This window comes from Hemibagrus wyckioides, linkage group LG27, assembly GCF_019097595.1.
Source record: "Hemibagrus wyckioides isolate EC202008001 linkage group LG27, SWU_Hwy_1.0, whole genome shotgun sequence".
In the NCBI taxonomy this organism is placed as follows: Eukaryota; Metazoa; Chordata; class Actinopteri; order Siluriformes; family Bagridae; genus Hemibagrus; species Hemibagrus wyckioides.
Window position 1 is genome coordinate 7283834 of NC_080736.1, and position 22794 is coordinate 7306627.

At 39.5% G+C, this 22794-nt stretch overlaps 1 protein-coding gene across 2 annotated transcripts in view; it reads left to right on the forward strand.

Annotated features, from left to right (window-relative positions):
• The first annotated feature begins 7126 nt into the window (after nucleotides 1-7126).
• The window catches only part of coro2ba (coronin, actin binding protein, 2Ba), a 52154-nt gene continuing 36486 nt past the window's right edge, over nucleotides 7127-22794 (forward strand). Inside the window, exon 1 of one of the 2 annotated variants that reach the window (XM_058381527.1) lies at nucleotides 7127-7365. In XM_058381527.1, coding sequence (XP_058237510.1) covers nucleotides 7351-7365 — 15 coding nt within the window. In that variant the 5' untranslated portion in view covers nucleotides 7127-7350. The remainder of the gene's footprint in view (nucleotides 7366-22794) is intronic. The other variant, XM_058381529.1, reaches the window with a different exon arrangement.

Below are 22794 nucleotides of genomic sequence, written 5' to 3' on the forward strand. Positions count from 1 at the left end.
AATCACTTCCATGGCCACAGGTGTATAAAATCAAGCACCTAGGCATGCAGACTGTTTTTACAAACATTTGTGAAAGAATGGGTCGCTCTCAGGACCTCAGTGAATTCCAGCGTGGAACTGTGATAGGATGCCACCTGTGCAACAAATCCAGTCGTGAAATTTCCTCGCTCCTAAATATTCCACAGTCAACTGTCAGCTGTATTATAAGAACGTGGAAGTGTTTGGGAATGACAGCAACTCAGCCACGAAGTGGTAGGCCACGTAAACTGACGGAGCGGGGTCAGCGGATGCTGAGGCGCATAGTGCGAAGAGGTCGCCAACTTTCTGCAGAGTCAATCGCTACAGACCTCCAAACTTCATGTGGCCTTCAGATTAGCTCAAGAACAGTGCGCAGAGAGCTTCATGGAATGGGTTTCCATGGCCGAGCAGCTGCATCCAAGCCATACATCACCAAGTGCAATGCAAAGCGTCGGATGCAGTGGTGTAAAGCACGCCGCCACTGGACTCTAGAGCAGTGGAGACGCGTTCTCTGGAGTGACGAATCGCGCTTCTCCATCTGGCAATCTGATGGATGAGTCTGGGTTTGACGGTTGCCAGGAGAACGGTACTTGTCTGACTGCATTGTGCCAAGTGTAAAGTTTGGTGGAGGGGGGATTATGGTGTGGGGTTGTTTTTCAGGAGCTGGGTTTGGCCCCTTAGTTCCAGTGAAAGGAACTCTGAATGCTTCAGCATACCAAGACATTTTGGACAATTCCATGCTCCCAACTTTGTGGGAACAGTTTGGAGCTGGCCCCTTCCTCTTTCAACATGACTGTGCACCAGTGCACAAAGCAAGGTCCATAAAGACATGGATGACAGAGTCTGGTGTGGAGGAACTTGACTGGCCTGCACAGAGTCCTGACCTCAACCCGTTAGAACACCTTTGGGATGAATTAGAGCGGAGACTGAGAGCCAGGCCTTCTCGTCCAACATCAGTGTGTGACCTCACAAATGCGCTTCTGGACGAATGGTCAAAAATTCCCATAAACACACTCCTAAACCTTGTGGACAGCCTTCCCAGAAGAGTTGAAGCTGTTATAGCTGCAAAGGGTGGACCGACGTCATATTGAACCCTATGGATTAGGAATGGGATGTCACTTAAGTTCATATGCGAGTCAAGGCAGGTGAGCGAATACTTTTGGCAATATAGTGTATATATATATATATATATATATATATATATATACATACATACATACATACATACATACATACATACATACATACATACATATATATATATATATAATATCTGAAATAATATATTTAGTCTGCTTTAAAAGTAGCACTGTATTGTGATGTTGCCAGCTCTTATTCCCCCTCCTTCATCTGGCTGTAGTAACTCATCAGGACAGTTCGTGACTGGGGTTAAAGGGTTAATTAATTGTCTTGCAGTAACACTTTTATGTGAGGAATGCTGCTCTGCACATCTTGCTCTGCGGAAAGAGAGAAAAGTAAATGAGAAAAAGAAGGCGTGAAATATATATATGGCTCTTTCCTAGTCGTTCTGCCATAAATCAGTCCCATTGCAGGTGTAATAATAAAACAGTAACAGAGTCTGTCCCAGTAGAGGATTACTGGAAAAAGGGCTACTTGTGGGATTCATACAGTCATGTGCAATAGTTTGCACCACTCATGGTTTTTTGAACGGAATGTAGGAAAGTATACCTCTAGTTCATTAATCACCTAATAAATAATTATTCCAATTAGTTATTAATAGGTGTATCTTCGATCCAAAATAAAACATGTCACTACTCTCTCACTCTCTCACTACTCTTTTCCAGTCTCCAGCTGTCCAGTTTCACATTCTGTGGCCTCAAATTCCTGTTCTTGGCTGATAGAAGAAGAACCTGATGCGATCTTCTACATTTGTAGCTCGTTCACCTCATGCTCTGATATGCTTTTCTGTTCATCACATTGATCAAGCTCAATGGTAGGGGCAGTGAAACCTCAAGTGGTTCAGGCTCTGGGTCGTTGACAGGAAGATCAGGGTTCAAGCCCCAGCATCGCCAAGCTGCCACTGTTGGGCCCTTGAACAAGGCCCCCAGCCCACTCTGTTCCAGGTACACTACATCATAACTGACCCTGTGCTCTGACCCCAACCCCCAAGGATGAGATATGTGAAAAAATAATTTCTCTGTGCTGTAATGTATATGTGACAAATAAAGAGTGATTATTTGAGTTACTCTAGCCTTCCTGTCAGCTTAAACCAGTATGGCTATTCTTCTCTGACCATCTCTCTCATCAACAAGGCACATACACATACAGAACTGCTGCTCACTTTATGGTTTATGTTTTTCACATCATTTCAAAATCCCAAGAGATCTCCTGTGTGAATATATCTTAAAAGGCTTAAGGATGAGATACTTCCATGACATAACCTTACTGGAAACTTTTTTTTTTGTTGAAATGGAGATGGAGAGATGCTGCATATAATAAAGAGAGGAATAATAATAAGAAGAAGCAATTACGAAAATGTGAACTACAGAAAAAAAGATTAGAGATGTAGATCCCACATCCATGCTGAATAAACCATTTGTCTTCTATTCCACCATATCAGTCTCTCTTTCTCTCCACCATGTACCTCACTTCATCTATTCCTCTCTTCTGTGCCAACTACCCCCCCCCCCCTCAACAGCTCCCTCTTTTCCTCGTGGCTGCTGAAGGAAGCGGTTTGTGTGCAGACAGTGTTTGACTGGGACAGCATCTTGCGTACGGGAAACCGGAGAGCAGCACATTAAAAATTCCACCAGAGTAACGCTTTCCGTGAGAAGGGATTTAGTGGTCGGATGGTGCATGAATAGGGGGATGGCAGTGCGTAGTGATGGAAGATGCTGATGGAAAGAGGTAGAGGGGTACGTACAGAGTGCTTTATTTCTAATTATGACACTGACCCCTATTGGTGGAGGCTTATCAGTACAGATGCTGCCCTTTCTATCTTGATGTTCCTTGATGCTTGTCTCTTGTAGCTTCGATACGCTTTCTTACTTTGAGTTTCAAACCTTTTCCCAGACACGGCTGTTTAAATGGGAGCCGTATAATTGAGCTGATAAAATGCCTGATGCAGGACGGATTGCTATCTGTAACGATTTCTGAAAGAAATGTTTTCTTTTTCTGTAATGAGGCCTATTCAAGTCCAAAAACCTTGATCAAAAGTCACACTCTCACTTTTTTAAGTATGTCTTTAAAGCTCGAACACGATTCAGTAAAATCCTACAATTTTACTCCTAGTGCCTATTAGATCAGGTAAAAATTCCTTTAAACGCTGTACATGAGTCAGTCAGGCACCAAAACATCCAGAACAAGAATTCTTCTCATCTTATCAATAAATGAATGATACATTAAGGTCTTAAAACTACTTTTACTTCTATTCCAAACTCTAACTTCCACTTTTTGCGAGTCGCACAGATGTGACATATAATGATTTCTAAGGCTTGGGTTGAAGCTATTGATTTGTCAATAATACAGAAATGTGACTCCAGATTTCTAAAGATGAATAGTTGTGGCTTCTGTAGGAGATCCTTTGTTGTGGCTTATGGGGTAATGTGAAGCACCACTATGAAATCAATCACATTTACTTCAGGCTGTCTTATTTATAGTCACGAAATGGTCAATTGATTATCCTTTGTAATCAGGGAATTTTGATGAAACTGGATCTTCATGAATTTTATCTGAATACCTTTTATTCGCTTCCTTTCTTTTCTTTTTAATTAACGCAGACAGGCAACAAGTGTACAAAACATTGCATGGTTTATCATCTACATAAGTTTATTTGCAGATATGTGTATTTGGGAATAGGTTTTCTGTAATGAGGACATTTAGAAGTGGAACAGTGAGATTACAGGGTGAAGAGGTGAAGAAGGTACAGGAGTTTAAGTCAACAGTCCAGAGTAATGGAGAGTGTGGGAAAGAGGTAAAGAAGTGAGTGCAGAGAGTTCTGTGTAAAAGGAGAATCAAGGGGAAGGTGTACAAGACTGTGGTGAGACCGGCCATACTGTATGGTTTAGAGGCAGTGTCACTGAGGAAGAGACAGGAGTCAGAGCTGGAGGTAACAGAGCTGAAGATGTTGAGGTTCTCTTTGGGAGTGAGACGGTTGGACAGGATTAAGAGTATTATGAGTACATCAGAGGGACGGCTCATGTTGGACGTTTGGGGGACAGAGTTAGAGACGCCAGATTAAGATGGTTTGGACATGTTCAGAGGAGGGAGAGTGAGTATATCGGTAGGAGAATGTTGGACATGGAGCTGCCAGGCAGGAGGCAAAGAGGAAGGCCAAAGAGGAGGTATATGGATGGAATAAATGAGGATATGAAGCTAGTGGGTGCAAGTGTTAAGGATGCAGAAGATAGGGATAGGTGGAGAGAGATGATTCGCTGTGGTGACCCCTGAAGGGAAAAGCCGAAAGAAGATTTATCACATACAAAATCATACACAGTACAACATGGAGTGTAATGTTTTTTTTATTACGACTGTAAACCTTGTTACAAGAGAAGAATAGAATAAATTTAAGTGTATAGACATAATTCTTAACAGGCTACGTTTGAAAACTGTTAATCCCTAAATATGCTATCAAATTTCAATATACAAATATAGGCAGAGATACACACAGAGGAAAGGTCTGGGAGGTGTGACGGGTTTGGAGGTGTATTCAGATTTACGTGAAATTATTCAGGACAAAATATTGATAGAGTTGCGTTACAATAATTAATGCAGTACTAAAGATGACCACTAGAGGGGGATGTATGCTCATGGATATTTTTAACACCACTCTTAGTTGTCTAGCAAAACACATGTAACTGTTATAACTGGGTGATACAGATAACAGTGTACTACCTGTTTATTGATCAGTAAGCATTTTATTTCTTCTTATTCAATGTAACTAAGAAACTGTAAAGTCTTCTGTTATGAAGGTGAGAAAAATTAGGTTACAGTTTTACCTCTGATCTTGCCGAGCACTGACACTGGAGGCTCCTTACATAAATGCTGCATATACATCTTCTCACAGAAAAACATACTTCATATAAACCTTGGATTTTATATGTTTGTGTCGACTGTCCGCCATTTAAGTAAGTTGTTTCTGTTAATCGATAAGAATAAGAGAAATAATCTAAAGCCGGAGCTGCTGTTAGACAAAATGAATCCGGTGCAGTGGTATAAAACAAAACGAAGACCTGTTCCTTCTCTCATCTAGCTCATGTGTCTCTGTGGAATCGCAGCGAAGAGCTCACTCGAATCCCGCTGCCTGACCACAGCTCAATCTTGATCCTAAAAACCACATCTAAGGCATGATATGAGTCAAACGGGATCGTGTTCACTTTTGGAGGAAAATCGAAACGCTGGAACGTATTATTTACACGGGCGTCTTTGAGGAATCTTTGGCATGGATTCCAAGTACTCAGAAAGCCTTAAAGAAGCATATTTTTTTTCTAATTTGTAGCTCCTTTTGCTGCTTGCTAGGTGATTTGTGAGCACAGTGTGGATCGGTGAGAGCAGTACATGTTCATGTAAACACTGACTGAGGCCTGTCTGAGTGAATGAAGCAAATAATCCCTTTCATAATCCAACAATAATAGCCATGTTAATGTTTGTGTCCAATTACTTTCACTACCAGATATAATTCAATTCAATTTATTTGTATAGTGCCTTTTACAATGGACATTGTCTCAAAGCAGCTTTACAAAACAAAATAAACAGAGAAGGGAGTGGGGGGGAAATAAAATAAATTAAATAAATAAATAAATAGAAATAAAAATAAATTATTAAATTAAATTATTAAACTATTTTATCCTTATTTTATTTTATTTTATCCCTATTTTATCCCTAATGAGCAAGCCTATGGCGACAGTGGCAAGGGAAAACTCCCTGAGATGATATGAGGAAGAAACCTTCAGAGGAACCAGGCTCAGAAGGGAACCTCATCCTCATTTGGGCAAAAAAGATCTAAAACTTTCCTTAACTTGGAATGGTCTCCTTTCAATTTTACACGTGTTTAGCCAGTGATATTAATTCAACATGGCTGCACACAGCACAAGCAGTAGCAGTACTTATAATGTAAGTTATGCGTTATCTATAAATATTTGCTTTAGATCAATCAACATCGAGTCACATGAGCTTATTAAGTCTGTAATTTTGACTGTACTGTTACTGAGGTAAATATATATCACTCGTCACAGTTGCTAACAAAAGATGACCATGGAGTCGTCCTTCACTTTGTATGTCAGATGTGACATCGTTACTAATGCAATGAAACTAGCCATGACAATATTTTCAGGAATTCTTTAAACTGAATGTTTACTATAGGACTAGAGGTTAGGGAAGTTGCGTATAGTAATTAAGAGGCTTATAGTCGATTTTGGCAAGCTTTACATTGGCAGATTGTATAATTGCTAATTTTATTGTTTATATAATATTTCTTTGATTATATATACTGTGTGTGTGCATGTGTGTGTGTGTGTGTGTGAGAGAGAGAGAGAGAGAGGGTAGCGAGAGAGAGAGAGAGAGAAAGAAAGAGTGTGTGTGTGTGTGAGAGAGAGAGCGTGTGTGCATGTGTGTGTGTGTGTGTGTGAGAGAGAGAGAGAGAGAGAGAGAAAGAAAGAGTGTGTGTGTGTGTGAGAGAGAGAGCGTGTGTGCATGTGTGTGTGTGTGTGTGTGTGTGAGAGAGAGAGAGAGAGAGAGAGAGAGAGAGAAAGAGTGTGTGTTTGTGTGTGTGAGAGAGACAGAGAGAGAGAGAGAGAGAGAGAAAAAGAAAGAGTGTGTGTTTGTGTGTGTGTGTGTGTGTGTGAGAGAGAGAGAGAGAGAGAGAGAGAGAGAGTGTGTGCGTGTGTGTGTGTGCATGTGTGTGTGTGTATGTGTGTGTGTGTGTGTGTGAGACAGAGAGAGAGAGAGAGAGAGAGCGTCTGGGTTTATCTCTCAGCCATAGTCGACTCATCAGTAAGCTTTACTACAGAGCCCACTAATCAGGCTGAACAGTGCAGGGGTGGAGAGAGAAGTCAGGAGAGAGAGGGAGTGAGATAGTGAGAGAGTGAGAGACAGTGGGAGGAGGAGGAGGAGGAAGAGGAGGAGGATGTTTTTCAGTAGTAGGAAGCAGGCAGGCTGAGCGTACTTCACTGCAGTGCCCTACAGAAGGAGCAGCACTGCTTCATCCTGCTCTCTCTGTCAGACTACTGCTGCTGCTCACTCGGCTGTAGAGCGCAGACACACACACACGCACACACACACACACACACACACATACACACACACACACATTCAGACATTCATACACTCTGGTCTTCCTGGGATAGACACCAGCTACTCTCATCCTCTCTCTGCATGACTGTCACAAAGGTAAGAGTGGTGCAGAGGGGCGGGGAGCACTTTCGGACTGTGCTGCAGTAGGATGATGCTGTCAGTGCGCTAATCTGTGTGTGTGTTAATCTGTGTGTGTGTGTGTGTGTGTGTGGAGGGCGACAGAGAGAGTGTGAGACTATGTTCGGTGCACCATTTGAGTTGTCATAGGTGGAGCTGCTGAAACAGAAGAAGTGTGTCTCTAGGAGCAGGTGTGTGTGTGTGTGTGTGTGTGTGTGTGTTAGTACTTGCATGACTATCTTAACTGCAGTCTTGGCTAATGTTTGTATCATCAGTGTAGTCAGATTGTCCGTCTCTGACCTTAACACACACTGATTATGACAGAAGCACTTAATCCAGGACCATTCTGCATATTGATGTGTGTGTGTGTGTGTGTGTGTGTGTGACAGGATGCTGGATATATCACTGCACATGTGGCACATTCTGAGACCAGATGGAGAGTTTAACCATGGTGTGTGTGTGTGTAATTTATGTGATGAAGCTTACTTAATTTATGGAAAAAGACTAATATAGCAGGGCTGTGTGACAACAACTGAAATAATCATTATTGAAACCACAATAATGTAGCCAATTATTAAAAATAAATAAAATTAAATTAAAATTAAAATAATCATTTTATATAATTAATTATAGTGGCATTTTTTTTATAAACTGAAGACAAACTTTATTTAATTTTTTTAAATTTAATTAAATCATTAAATCCATATACCACTTTTCTCACAATGTTAAACGTTATGAGATTGTGAGTTAATGTAGCTAATAATATTAAAATATTAAATATCAATTAACTAGCTGATTTTATCGGAATATCACACTTAGATATAATTAATTAATTAAGGCAATAATCATGATCATCCTTAAAATGTGATTAATTGTCTACATGGACTTATGGTCATATTTTCAGTGCTTCTCTGCCTCTCTGATTCATAACATCATATAACATACATCATAACATTTGCATATAACATATCCATCATAACATACACATCTGCATATAATATATCCATCATAACATACACATCTGCATATAATATATACAACATAACATACACATCTGCATATAACATCACAACATACACATCTGCATATAACATATCCATCATAACATACACATCTGTATGTAACATCATAACATACACATCTGCATATAACATCACAACATACACATCTGCATATAACATATCCATCATAACATACACATCTGTATGTAACATCATAACATACACATCTGCATATAACATATCTATTATACCATACACATCTGCATATATCATTCAACACAACACACACATCTGCATATAACATATCTCTCATAACATACACATCTGCATATAACATCACAACATACACATCTGCATATAATATATACAACATAACATACACATCTGTATGTAAACATCATAACATACACATCTGCATATAACATCTATTATACCATACACATCTGCATATAATATATACAACATAACATACACATCTGCATATAACATCACAACATACACATCTGCATATAACATATCCATCATAACATACACATCTGTATGTAAACATCATAACATACACATCTGCATATAACATCTATTATACCATACACATCTGCATATAACATTCATCATAACACACACACCTGCATATAACATACTTATCATAACACACATCTGCATATAACATATCCATCATAACACACACATCTGCATATAACATACTTATCATAACACACACATCTGCATATAACATCACAACATACACATCTGCATATAACATACTCATCATAACTCGCACATCTGCATATAACATCACAACATACACATCTGCTTATAACATATCCATCATAACACACACATCTGCATATAACATACTCATCATAACATACACATCTGGACATAACATACTCATCATAATATATAGCATCTGGACAAAACATACTCATCATAACATACATCTACATATAACATCACAACATACACATCTGCATATAACATATCCATCATAACACAAACATCTGCATATAACATACTCATCATAACATACACTTCTGGACATAACATAACCATCGTAACACACATCTGCATATAACATCATAACACAAATGTATATATAACATACTCATTATTACACACACATCTGAACGTAGCATACTCATAATAAAATGCACATATACATATAACATGCATTATATACACATGTGTATACAACACACTCATCATAATACACTTCAAGAGTTTTGATTGTTGCATAGTATATAGCATTGCAGTAGAGCCTGTGGGGGGGGGGGTATGTGCATGCATGCATACGCACTGTTCTGCAATGGATGCAGAGGACAGTGTAACTGTGGGTGGTGCCACTAAATGATTTGGCACTGAAAAACATCATGACCTTGAAAAGTGTGGTGTGTGTGTGTGTGTGTGTGTGTGTGTACTGCTGGTTGCTGACAGGGCTGAAACACAGTTGGAGGCAGACTGAGATTGCATAGTAATGAGCAATACCTGGATTAGTTTAATGTCTGTCTGCAGGTACACACACACACACACACACAGAGAGAGAGAGAGAGAGAGATGTTGGACATCTCTTTGCTTTTTTAACCATTGTTACTGTTTATTCTTGTTAATAACTGTTAGCTACTATGTCCTGTAATGCTGTGCCAAATCTGTATCTGTATCTGGTCATGCTAAGAGCTTATAAGGCTCATTAAACTTTCATCTGAATTGCACTGAATTGAATTGAGTTGAACTGAACAGACCGGATATCCACTCTGACATTAGGGCACAAACAGTCTGTGGTCCAGATGGTTGTGTGGCACAAGGCTGCATCTCTCAGTCTCTCACAGTACACAGTTTGTAATTCTCCAGATTTCTGTAGCAGACAGCAAGACTTCAGCCTGCAGCATCTTACACCATTGAGTTACAGGGACACCACGGCCATAATGCAAACTTTACCCCTCAATACAGCTGTTCCAGAAACAATGAAGCAGACCTTGAATACCTTGAATACGGAGGAATCCCCCAGATTACGTATCTTGAAAAAGGAAATGGTTAGGAAGGAAGGAAGGAAGGAAGGAAGGAAGGAAGGAATCCTCAGACAGAAGGAAGGAAGGAATCCTCAGACAGAAGGAAGGAAGGAAGGAAGGAAGGAAGGAATCCTCAGACAGAAGGAAGGAAGGAAGGAAGGAATCCTCAGACAGAAGGAAGGAAGGAAGGAAGGAAGGAAGGAATCCTCAGACAGAAGGAAGGAAGGAACCTCAGACATGTGGTGGGTGAGTAGGAAAGAAAGAAAGAAAGAAAGAAAGAAGGGAGAGAGGAAGGAAGGAACCTCAGACATGTGGTGGGTGAGTAGGAAAGAAAGAAAGAAAGAAAGAAAGAAAGAAAGAAAGAAAGAAAGAAAGAAAGAAAGAAAGAAAGAAAGAAAGAAAGAAAGAAAGAAAGAAGGGAGGGAAAGAGAGAGGAAGGAAGGAAGAGTAAGCCTAATATTAAATGATATCTAACATAAAATAATTCATGAAGAATGGAACGAAAGAATGAACAATTGTATGATACACTCATAAAAATGAGAGAGAGAGAGAGCGAGAGAGAGAGAGAGAGAGAGAGAGAGAGAGGGGTTAAAGGGACACTTGTATGCCTTTAGCACAAGGTCAACTTTTTTTCCCCTTATGCTCCTATTAATAGACAGGGTCAATAAAATCAAACAGTAGCACACACAATCTTCAGCTGAACCTACAACTAATCATTACATCATCTGAGTCACGTGACTCTCACACGAACGTGTGGAACAGGATGTGTATTGTGTGCATGTTTATAGCACTGGATTTTGAGTTAAACTGATTCCCACAATTCATAGAGAAACAGAGAGGCTCTGTATTAAAGAGATATTCGTCAGACCATAAATCCTCATCATTCCAGCACATCTGTACGTCTTCTCTTCCAGTACATTAATATGTCGCAGTACTTGTATACTCTTTTGCTAGGGTGTGTACTACTTCATCACAAAAGGAGTGCATACTTTTAGGGTATAGGGTAAGTAAGCAAACTGGGACGCAGGAACAGGAACTATCACATTACATTACATTTCTGGACACCCTTATCCAGACTTATGTTTTATGTCATTTTATTCAACTAAGCAGTTGAGGGTTAAGGGCCTTGCTCAAGGGCCCAGCTTGGTGGACCTGGGATTTTAAACTCATACTCTTCTGATCGTTAGTCCAATGCCATGACCTCTAAGCACATCCCGGAATTTAACTAGTCATACCATTTAGTGAAGCAATAATCAGGTGACCAGGTCATGTGACTTGCAGTGTTGCTGGGATATGGAAACCAGCTCTGGCATGACAAGTGTGTGTTATATACAGTAGCAGCAAGTCTATGTATTAGCAGCATTCGTTATATTTTCATTAGTTTTAAATAAAAAGACGTTAAATTTTTTCTCAGCACAGACGCAGTGCATGGGGATTAAACTGAAGAACAGTCGAGATCCTGCTCTTTGTCTAAGAAAAACATAAGCTAGAGTGGATCAGAACTTTAGTTAGTTGTGAGTGGGGTCCGTGTGTGTGTGTGTGTGTGTGTGTGTGTGTGTGCAATGACTCCTGATCTTGCCTCCAGCTTTCACCTGCTCCCATCTAAACAATTTTGATGTTTAGTCAGGCAAGAGGTTAAAACTGTTTCTCCACAGCCAGGGAGATAATATCAGCTTTGTTTTATTGCGCCTGAGGCTTTAGTACCTCCCCATGGTACAACACAACACGCAGATAACACACAAACTAACAACACACGAAAAATCATTCACATCAGTGACATCTACATTCAGGCTGCAGAGTTTGATCTGGATTCTGACCATAGCTACAACCAAGTTACCTCAGGTCATACCCACTCAGCTAAGGAAGGAAGGAAGGAAGGATGTTGATCAAATTGCTGAAGAAGTTAATGCTGGTTCTGATAGAAAGGTGTCAGAATACACAGTGCATGACGGGTCAGGGCCGTTTTTGTAGCACAAGGGGGACCGGCACAATGTTAGGCAGGTGGTCATAATGTTATGCCTGATCGGTGTATATTACTATTTATGATTATTTATCAGTCGTAGAAACCATAACAGTAATAGAAGCAGCAGTAGCAGTAATAGTCGTAGTGGCTTTCTTTTCCTCTTTAACCTGTCAGATTAGGACTAAAATAAAATTATTTGAGATCACAGTTTTGCATGTGTGTGTGTATGAATGTAATCAAGAGCATTTCCCAAGCCATCCTCCACTCCACATGGATGTGTCAGAGGGCCAGAGCATAAAAAAGGAAAGGAGAGTGTGTCATTTATAAATATCCTCCTAATAGAGGGCAGAGAATCAGAATGAGAGACTTTTACCTAATCTCCCGAAGAGGCTCTACAGTCATTCATTAAAGATATTGAGAAATGTTAAACGGTGAAGTTAAGACATTGAGGACAGATATAAAAAGATGTGGGAAGATGTGGGAAGAGAGGGCGTGTTTCCTGTCGGCATGGCTGGTACTGGTGAATGAGTACAGTGAGACTCTGATAACCAGCAGCTGGGAAACAATCCGCCTGTATGTGTGTGTGTGTGTGTGTGTGTGTGTTGCTTATGTGTGTTTATTTGTCTTTCACACCCCATTCCTATCTTTTTCTGGTGCAAAGCTGTAACACAATGGTAAGCATATATCACACTAATAATAATACTTGTGTATATTCAACAGAAATGACAGTTCTGGTCAATTTTATAGAACAATAACACGTATTTTGTCTCTGCATGTATTGCAAATATAATCATATTAAAACAAAAAGGGGATGAATGGGATGTTTTATGTGTCTGACATACGCACAGAAAGGTCACGTGACCTCAGAATTTAGTGGGGTAATAAAAAATGTTAATAACACCATAGCCTCAAATAAACTTAAACTGAGAGGCTACTACACTAGCTACAGGCTAACATCTAGTGAATTTCTAGAAGAACCCTGCAACAACATGCAATCGTCCACCATACAGCTTGTTTTGACCTTCGTTCAAATGTGTTTTGATACAGCAGGTGTTTCCCAAGGTCACATATTTAACCAGGGTTGCCAGGTTTAAGCAAAAAGAATCCCAGCCAATCTAATCCACAGATCACGCCTCCTAAGAAAAAATTCAGGCATTTATCAGGAGAAAAGGTCGCTAAGGTGCACATGTATTTCTAAACTGAATTGTGAATAAGGACTTTATGAAGATTAAAATAGCTGTAAAATAGCTGATACGTGACTGGTGCCGCTAGCTGGTTAAGCTTGTTGAAGCTATTGTAAATGGATAGATTAAAAAATAAGCACGTCATCTATTGATCCGTCCATCATCTATATCCGCTTTATATCTAATTAGGGTCACAGGGATCTGCTGGAGCCTATCCCAGGACACATTGGGCGAAAGGCAGGGGTACACCCTGGACAGGTCGCCAGTCCATTACAGGGCCACTCATATAGACAGACAACCACTCACTCCTATGGGCAATTTAGAATTACCAATCAACCTAATTTTCATGTTTTTGGGCTGTGGGAGGAAACCCGGAGTAAACCCACATAGGCACGGGGAGAACATGCAAACTCCACACAGAACGGCCCCTGCCTGTTCGAACCCGGGATTCGGACCCAGGATCTTCTTGCTGTGAGGCAACAGTGCTAACCACTAAGCCACCATGCTGACCGGCACATCATCTAGAGACAAGAATTTGGGTAGTGTTGTGTAGCCAAAATAGAAATGAGTTCAAATTTTTATTTTGGTCTGGTTGATTTCAGAGGTAACATCTCTGTAGATGCATCTTATTTATTCATTCATTCATTCATTCATTCATTCATTCATTCATTTATTCATTTATTCATTTATTCATTTATTCATTTTTTTATTTAGCATGATATTTTATTCCTGTTTTATCTAACCAGACAGGCTCACAGACACAAGTCATTAAACAGCATTCTGTATAACACAAAGGCAAATTCTACCCTCTTTGGTCACGGATCCCGCAGACTCACACATAAAGTAAATCTAGTTTCCACTTTACTGAATCTGCCATTTGCTGACTAGCACTGGAAAAATCGTCAGAATTTTAACTGAGCTCTATAGAGATTATCTTCTTCCTTACGGCAACTGTGAGCTTGACTCACTTTGTCTCTGTGTGGATTTTGATACGAGCCTGCTGGGACTTTACCAGTGCTGGGGTCATGATGGATTTCTCTCGCTGTAGATCATCAGCAGCCCTTGATGTGGCTGAATGGAAAAATAGAGTTGTCATTTTCTGTGAAGCAGCCAGAACAGGAAAGAGGGAGGAACATCCAGAGACACAATTAATGAGAGGTAGGAGATGAAATGCACAGGAGGGATCTGTGATTGAAGCACGAGAAAGAAGTAGAGAGATGGAGAACACAGTCTTTGATAAGCAGGAGAAATGGTTTTGTATGTCTGCTCGACCTGTTCAAGTCATTAAAGTCTGGATTTGTAGATAACAAAGGATCTATTGGATGCTGGATGCACATGTAGGTCATCGTTACAGTAAAGAAGAGCAGGAATTCAGCGTTCGGATAAGAATTATGGTGTGTGAGGCTGACAGGAAAGATGACCCTATTTTGCAGGATTATAGCTCTAGAGTGTGTTTGTGTGTGTGGTTCGTAGTGATGTGCATCACCAGAAGAGGAAACATTTCCACCTACACTGTACTTCACGGCTACTGCGACAGAGAGTAGGACGGGAAAATGTGGGAGAGCGATAGCCGAGTCACTCGTTATACGTAGAGTGCTTTTACTCTCTACAGAAAATGTCTAACACCTAGTGTCTGGCAGAAAGGAATGCGACGGATGATTTTGATGTACGTTTGGCACTTCTCATTTGCGCATAAACAAAACCGACACACAGATATGCAGTCAAGGTTTGGACAGGATACTCGAGAATGTACTTAGACAGAAAGTGGTCCAGATCATCTTTCATAATGCATCATAATTATTAATTAAATTCACTGTAATTGTACTTGTATAGCGCTCCATTAACAATGGACATAGTCGCAAAAAAAAGCAGGAATATAACAATTCGAATAAACATTATAATGTTTAAAATTTATATTTATCCCTAATGAGCAAGCTAGAGGCTATGGAGGCAAGGAAAAGCTCCCTGAGACGATACGAGGAAGAAACCTTGAGAGGAACCAGACTACTCCAAGACTCTTAAGGTAATATTGACCGCCCATAGCAGTGACCACACCTGAACTAAACAAGTGCTTAAAAAATCAAGGCATTCATTCACTTCCATCAAAATATTCCCCCCAAAATTCCCAAATTCTTTCTCTCCATTAGAAAACACAGTAGACAATATTTTTGCTTAGTTATTAACCTTGACCCACTTAACACTTCTTAACTAGAAGTAACTAGTGACAGGGTTTTGATCTAGCTGGTTAAGGTAAGTCCTACCCAAGTTATTTCCAACAACATGTGAGACAGAATGCTGCCAGTTTTTTTGTTACAACTAGGAAAACACAGCCATGCCTATACAACAAAAATTACTTCAAGCTGATAAGATTACTTCCTCACAAACACTTTGCATAACTAACTAAGCAAACCTTGCCAAATCCACTTAGCTCCATTCGTTATGAAGTGCCAAGGCTAAACCCCCTACACCCAAACAGGTCTGATTACACAGCACACTGGAACACAGCATAACAAAATGTCTTGCTCCGACATAATTAAATTTGCTTGAATATCCTTTTTATATGCTGCTGGATTTCACAAAATGTTCCCATTATCTCTGAGTATCGCTGGCTGTTTCCACGTCTTGAGCACAGTAAAACGGAGGGGGTATAGTGCCGAGCTGGTTGTCATTACTATAAGCATTATCATTATCACTCTCATTATGCTCAGCTAAGCAAATACAGCAGGCAGACTGGCCACATGACGAGAAGGAAATACGTTACAGAGACACTTCTACAGTACAGCTCATGATTAGAATTCAGGACAACCATGGCTGATGAACCAGAAGTGAGGCCATGTGGAAGTGCTGCAGTATAACCAGACATTGTTTTATTATTCCAGTTACGCTGATGAAACATTAAAACCACCTGAATAATTTTGCCCTTTTGTGCTGCCAAGGTAGCTCTGATGTATTGAGACATTGGCTCTGTTAAACCTCTGAAGGTGTTCTGTGGTATCTGGTACCAAGACGTTCTTCTTGCAACCTTTATCCATTGCACAATGGTTTATATGCCCATCATGGGTGCTTTTAGGGGTGATTAGGGTCAGCATGGACACTCTGACTGGTCTGCATCTATGCAGCCATATATGCAGCAAACTGTGATGCTCTGACATCTTCCTATCATAGGCCAGCATTACATGTTTTCAGTACAAGCTTAACCAACAGTAGTTCTTCTTTGGGATCAGATGGCTAGCCTTCACTCAACACTTCGTCAATGAGACTTGAGCACTCATTCAATTCAATCCAACCATTGCATACTCACAAGACTTGCTGTTTTGGTGGAGATGCTCTGACCCAGTGATCTAAATGACCTTCTGTGCATGGTTCTTCTCTATCTCATATCATCTCAGGAAGTCTTTCCTGGCCACCATCGCATCAGGCCTGCTTATTTGGGATAAATGTTAGATATAAATACTACCTGAATTTTAAACATTATAATTTTTTCTGTGTTTCTATACTTCTGTAAAGCTGCTTTGAGACAGTTGAATTGAATCTATCCATTACAGTTTAGCCCTTCTCAAAGTTTACTCAGATCCTTACACTTAGCCATTTTTCCTGCTTCCAACACTTCCAACACTGACTTTTCATTTTACTGCCTAATAATAATAATAATAATAATAATAATCGATGTTATTCACGTCACCTGGCAGTGGTTTTAATATTATGGCTGATCGGTGTACATGGGCACTGTCATCACTGTAAAGCTTTTATTTCAATTTGACATATTTCAGTTCCTCTGTTTGTGTTGAGATCCATCTGTTTGAGTCATTCGAGTGTTTTCTGCTGTATCTGGTCATTGGGATTACCGTCATAGTTCCTATGGAAACCCGAAGTGGATGTTGTTAAGTTTCACAAAAACTCAGACACAGAGAGCTCTGTATTTAACTAAATTAAAGTTCATTAGAATTCACTGCACTGATGGCTGCGTGAGAAGACCGGCTTTGTGCATGTGTGTTATGTTATGCGGTGTGTATACTGTATTCTCAGGTTAGTTACAAATGCTGGAGGACTGTCAAGTCCACTGACACTTTACTCCCTGTTCAATTGGATTGGATTTATATTTGCCTTATATATACATCTACATATATATTTATATATTTATCTTACATATCCACACTGTACACACTGTATTCATTTGCTACACCATTTCAAAGTTGACCATTTTATCTACATATATGCATATACTGTATCTTCTATATATTATAGAGTCTACACATATATATTTATTTATATATTGTTTTATTTTTCACATATACTATATATATATATATATATATATATATACTATATTGTACTGTATTATATTAGTGTATTATATTTTTGTTTTTATATTTGTTTTTTATATTTAGTTTTTATAAAGCAGTTTTATATTTGTATACATTATATATTATATTACTATTTTTGTTATTATTATTTTTATTTTATTTTTCATTATTTATAATATTTACTGCTATATTGATACTACATATATTTATATACATATATATCTATATATACACATAGACATATATTTGCATATGCATATCTGACACTTGACTTTCAAGTTATTTTTCGTTTGTGATTTCTACCATTTCATTTTTCCCTACTTTTCCCTGTATATTCTTAACTATATCCCCTATTTTTCATGTGCACACTTTAAATGTCGTACTGTGTATGATGTGACCAATAAAATTTGAATTTGAATTTCTAATTTAATAATAATAATAATAATAATAATAATAATAATAATAATAATAGTGGGACAGATATAAATGTATTATCTGTTCTCGAAGCAAACAAATGATGACCTTTAGTATATGTTCATTCGTTCTTTCATTCGTTCACTCATTCATTCTACAATTCCTCTTCAAGTTTTCTTTCTCACATCATCTCAGTGTGTTTTTCCCTGTGATTGCTGGTTCATAATTCCACATCCAGATTTTTGTGAAACAGAAGTATTTGAAACTACAGTGCAACTATGAAGCGAATCCAATAATGTCATTATGTGTGCATCATGCACACCGATATTTTGGATGCTGTCACCCCATAGCATACTCTTGTCGTGCCTTGTCACCCTCTGCCACTGTTCACAAGGTAGCTGTTGCAGTGTTTCACTGCTTTATGGACAGACATGCAGTGTCACTGTTCATAAGAAACCTAAATAAATCACTCATGCTCATTAGTATTCTTATGCATTAGGCATGAGATCATGTTGGCACCACCTGCAGAGTGCGTAGTGCGTGTGTCTGTGTATGTGTGTGTGTGTGTGTGTGTATGGGTGTGTGGGTGTGCGAGAGTGAAGGAGTAAGAGAGAGCAGTAAGAGTTCACATTCTTCCCCGACATTCTCTGGCTCTCGGTGCTGTTTTTGAAGCGTCCTGCACTTCGTCTCTGTGCCAAGCCGTTTCTTTTCTCATAGAATGCATTGGTGAGAAAGACGGGGAGAAAAGCAAGATGCGTGTGTTTGTGAGTGTGTGAAAAACAGTGCAAAAAGGAAAGCACAGAGCTTTCAGTGTAGGAAAACTACTTTCCCACATTCTTCACATTCATTCGAGAAGGGGTGGCATAGACTAGTCATACACTCTCTAGTCACTGCTGTATATAAATCTTATATATATATTTTTTTTAGATTTTCTTTTGCTTTTATAGAAAATTGACAGTGATATCATTGTGTATGACATGTAAAGGTGAGTGGATGCATGAGACTAATTCCACTCCTGTCCGCTCCTGAAGGAACCTCAATTATTTTGAAATAATAAAATGGAAAAAATATTATCCTTGCATGAGAGTGCCATGTGTTGCACATCACTATCCAAACCCACTCCTGGTAGCTGATAGAAGATGATCCAGAATTGTTTTCAGCAGCTCCTGAGTCAAAGACCTTCTAGCCACGGCGGCATGCACAGCATCCTCTATCCAAGGAAGGCTATAAGCTATAATAAGGTCTCTGGTGATGGACAGGAGCTGCCAGGCTGCACACTCTAACTTCCAGAGTCCATTCTTCCATTCCTTAATAGTGTATCATGATACAGAAAGAATAAGCACAGAAACTGGAAAAGTAATTTGTAGCCTGTGAATGGTTTTTATTTAAGGTTCTGTTTCGCACATTTTCACTGTTTATTAATAGTAAGAAAATAGTGATTTTGATTCAGCTGTGTGTGTCTAGTTGGCTATTTTTTATTCCTGGTTGAGCCTTAATTTAAACAAAATATGCAGAAATCAGCATGAACATTCACTGAACACTTGTACCAAAGCTAGTTGAAACAGGTAAGAACTGGTACAGTATAATGGGCATGCCAATGAGTTCACTAGTCCTCGCAGTGACTGGACCTGAATCCAGTATAACACCTTGGGGATGTGGTAAAAAAAAAGATTCGCAGTATGAAAGTGGACTTGAATGTCAACATGGACCAGAATCTCAAAGGAACTTTTCTAACATCTTGCGAAATCCATGCCACAAAGAACTGAGACAAAGGGAGGCCCTAAAGCCTGTATTGCTATAGTGTTGTGTATAAAGTGCCCAGAGAGTGTATATCAGACAAGTGAATAGAGAAAAGGTGTGCCTCAGGGGTTCAGGAAGCACAGTGGTTTATTAGTATAGCGTTTACTTTAAACAAGCAGGGTTTCTGTTTCCCTGAAGACAGACCTGGCTGATGTAGGTGAAAGCAAATGCTACTGAGCCTCTAGCATCTTTTTCAGTACAGGGATTACACTTGTGAAACAGCCATGAGAGAAAGCCGAGCGAAATTCAACCCTTAAAATATTTGGAATATATCTGTTGGCAATTTTTAAATCCTTTTTCTCTCGTTTATTATGTCTTTGCCTTCCAGCTTGTTTGGTGAGTTTGGTGAGTTAATAATATTCTGTCTGACAGCCCATGCATCTATATTGAATATAGGAGGTGAGAACAAAGGAATAATTCTGTACACGATGGAAACGCTGAGCCCACAAGCAGGCTTGATCATTCATATGATAAATCAGCTGCGTTCTATATTCACAGTGGTAAAAAGCACGTTGTCAGCTTATAGGCTTATAGGTATTTGTATATAAACATATTGCTCAAGACAATCCTGACTGAGTAAGAGGAGTTATCGATAACCTTGGATATCCAAAGCCTAGGACACAAAGTGAATGTTTAAAAAAAGATATGCTGTTGTCGAAGCATAACTACAGTATTTCGTCGTGGATCGACACAGCTGAATGACGTGACACAATCTGCGAATAGCTTTAGAACTTTCAATAATATAGATCTAAGAAAGGTAAACAGCCAAGGTATGCTAATGCAGTGGCCAGAGGCAAGAGACGGAAATGGCTGGAACTCTGAGTATTGATTACTTTTTAGTCAAAAGAAAAGTCAAATGGCTAAATGACATCTCAGCATCATGATGAAAGCTATAATGTTAGCTATAGATCCTACAGGATGTAATGAGATGATGAAGGACATAAACAGCACCATCTTTATCTTATAAGAACACAGATAAATGAATATTATCGTTCTAGAGCCTATTGTTCTGTTTCTGTTTGCTGTTATGGCATCACCGTTCCATCCGGGAACTGCAGGATTATTAGAGATTGGTAGAAAGTCGGACGGGGTCGCCTGACACTAATATACACACACACACAAACACACACATGTTCTGCGCAAGACAAGATCCGTTCCAGCCCAGATTATACCCAGGTGAAATATTGTGAGGATAATCGAGCGCTACAGATTGACTTCCTCTCATAAATATGGAAATTCTATCACTTTTTAAAATGTAAATATTATTTTTCAATTTTCTCTTTCACCCAGGGCAATCCTCTCCACGGTGCACTAACCTGCAATGCCACTCTGGGAATAGTAGTAATGATTCCAATGATACGCATCTGTACCCTTGTCTTTGTAAAGACAGGAAGTCCTTTCAGTTTATATTCTGGTAAAAGTGCAGAGCTGCACTATAGTGACACACTGTAAACAGGTCATCAGCAAATTCATCTCACTGGGGTAGGCCCTGCGGTTTTCACGGTTATAGCCGCGTCAGCAGATCCTCGACAGTGAGGAGAAATCAATTATCTCCTCTCCTGCTCTTCTAGCAGCAAGTAAACACAACCATATGGGGCTCAAAGACTCTGTTTCCCAATTAAAACAAATACAGCAGGTAATGCTGTTAAATGAGACTGATTAAAAGGCAATGGGTGCATCCACACTACCTTTTAATCCACCGAGCTCTCGGGGTCTGAATGATCGTATCGTGCCCTGCAACAACCTGGCATCCCATTTAGGATGAATTCCCACTTCGTACACAGTTTTCCTGGGATATGTTTTGGATCCACTGCAATCCTGACCAAGATAATGTCATTACTGAAAGTGAGTGAGAGTGATATCACAGTATATAATACAGTTGTTAAATGTTTTTGGAAAAAAGTGATGGAATGTCTACTCAGAACTCTTCTTAAATCTACAGCGCATAGAATTTTCTTATTGTGAATTCATTATAAAGATATAAAAAATGCACCATGACTGAATGGTTAGCATGTTGTCTCCAGCACCCCAGGGGTTGGGGGTTTTCATTCCCACTTCCACCCTGTGTACATGGAGTTCTCTCCATGCTTGAGGGGTTTCCTCTAGGTTTCCTCTAGAGTCCAAAGACATGCGATGTAGTGGCATCTGTAAATTGTCCATAGTATGTGGATGGGTGTGTGTGTGTGTGTGTGCACAATCCAAGGTGCCCCCTGCCTTGTACCCCAAGTCCCCTGGGATAGACTCCAGATTTTCTGCGATTCTGTGTGGGATAAGAAGTACAGAAAATTGCTGGCTTGCTGGCTGAGTGGATGGATGGATGGATGGATGGATAGATGGATGGATGGACTCACACTAATTAATTGCAAAGCCCCTAGTCCAATTTTTTTAATGATAGTATTTAGTGATTAATAAAGAATAGATTTACAAATCCTGCAGTATTCTTTGGAGCAGATTTGATCATTGCTATCGCTTAATGAAGTAGGATGTAAATTTCCTTACGATTCATTATTAGTCCTCCCAAGGACCTAAAGCTTGTTCTGTATTCTAGAACATTAGCTTGTGCTAATGCTGTAGGTGCAGCGAGGTGCGGTATGCTGTGCTGGCAGTTATACTAAAACGAGACACTGATAGCTTTGGAAAATGTCCAAGCAGGAAGACAACAGGCAGAACGACACTGAGGAAGGTGCTGACACAGTGCTTCATCATGTCTGCCTTCAGCTTTCACGGTTGCCTTCA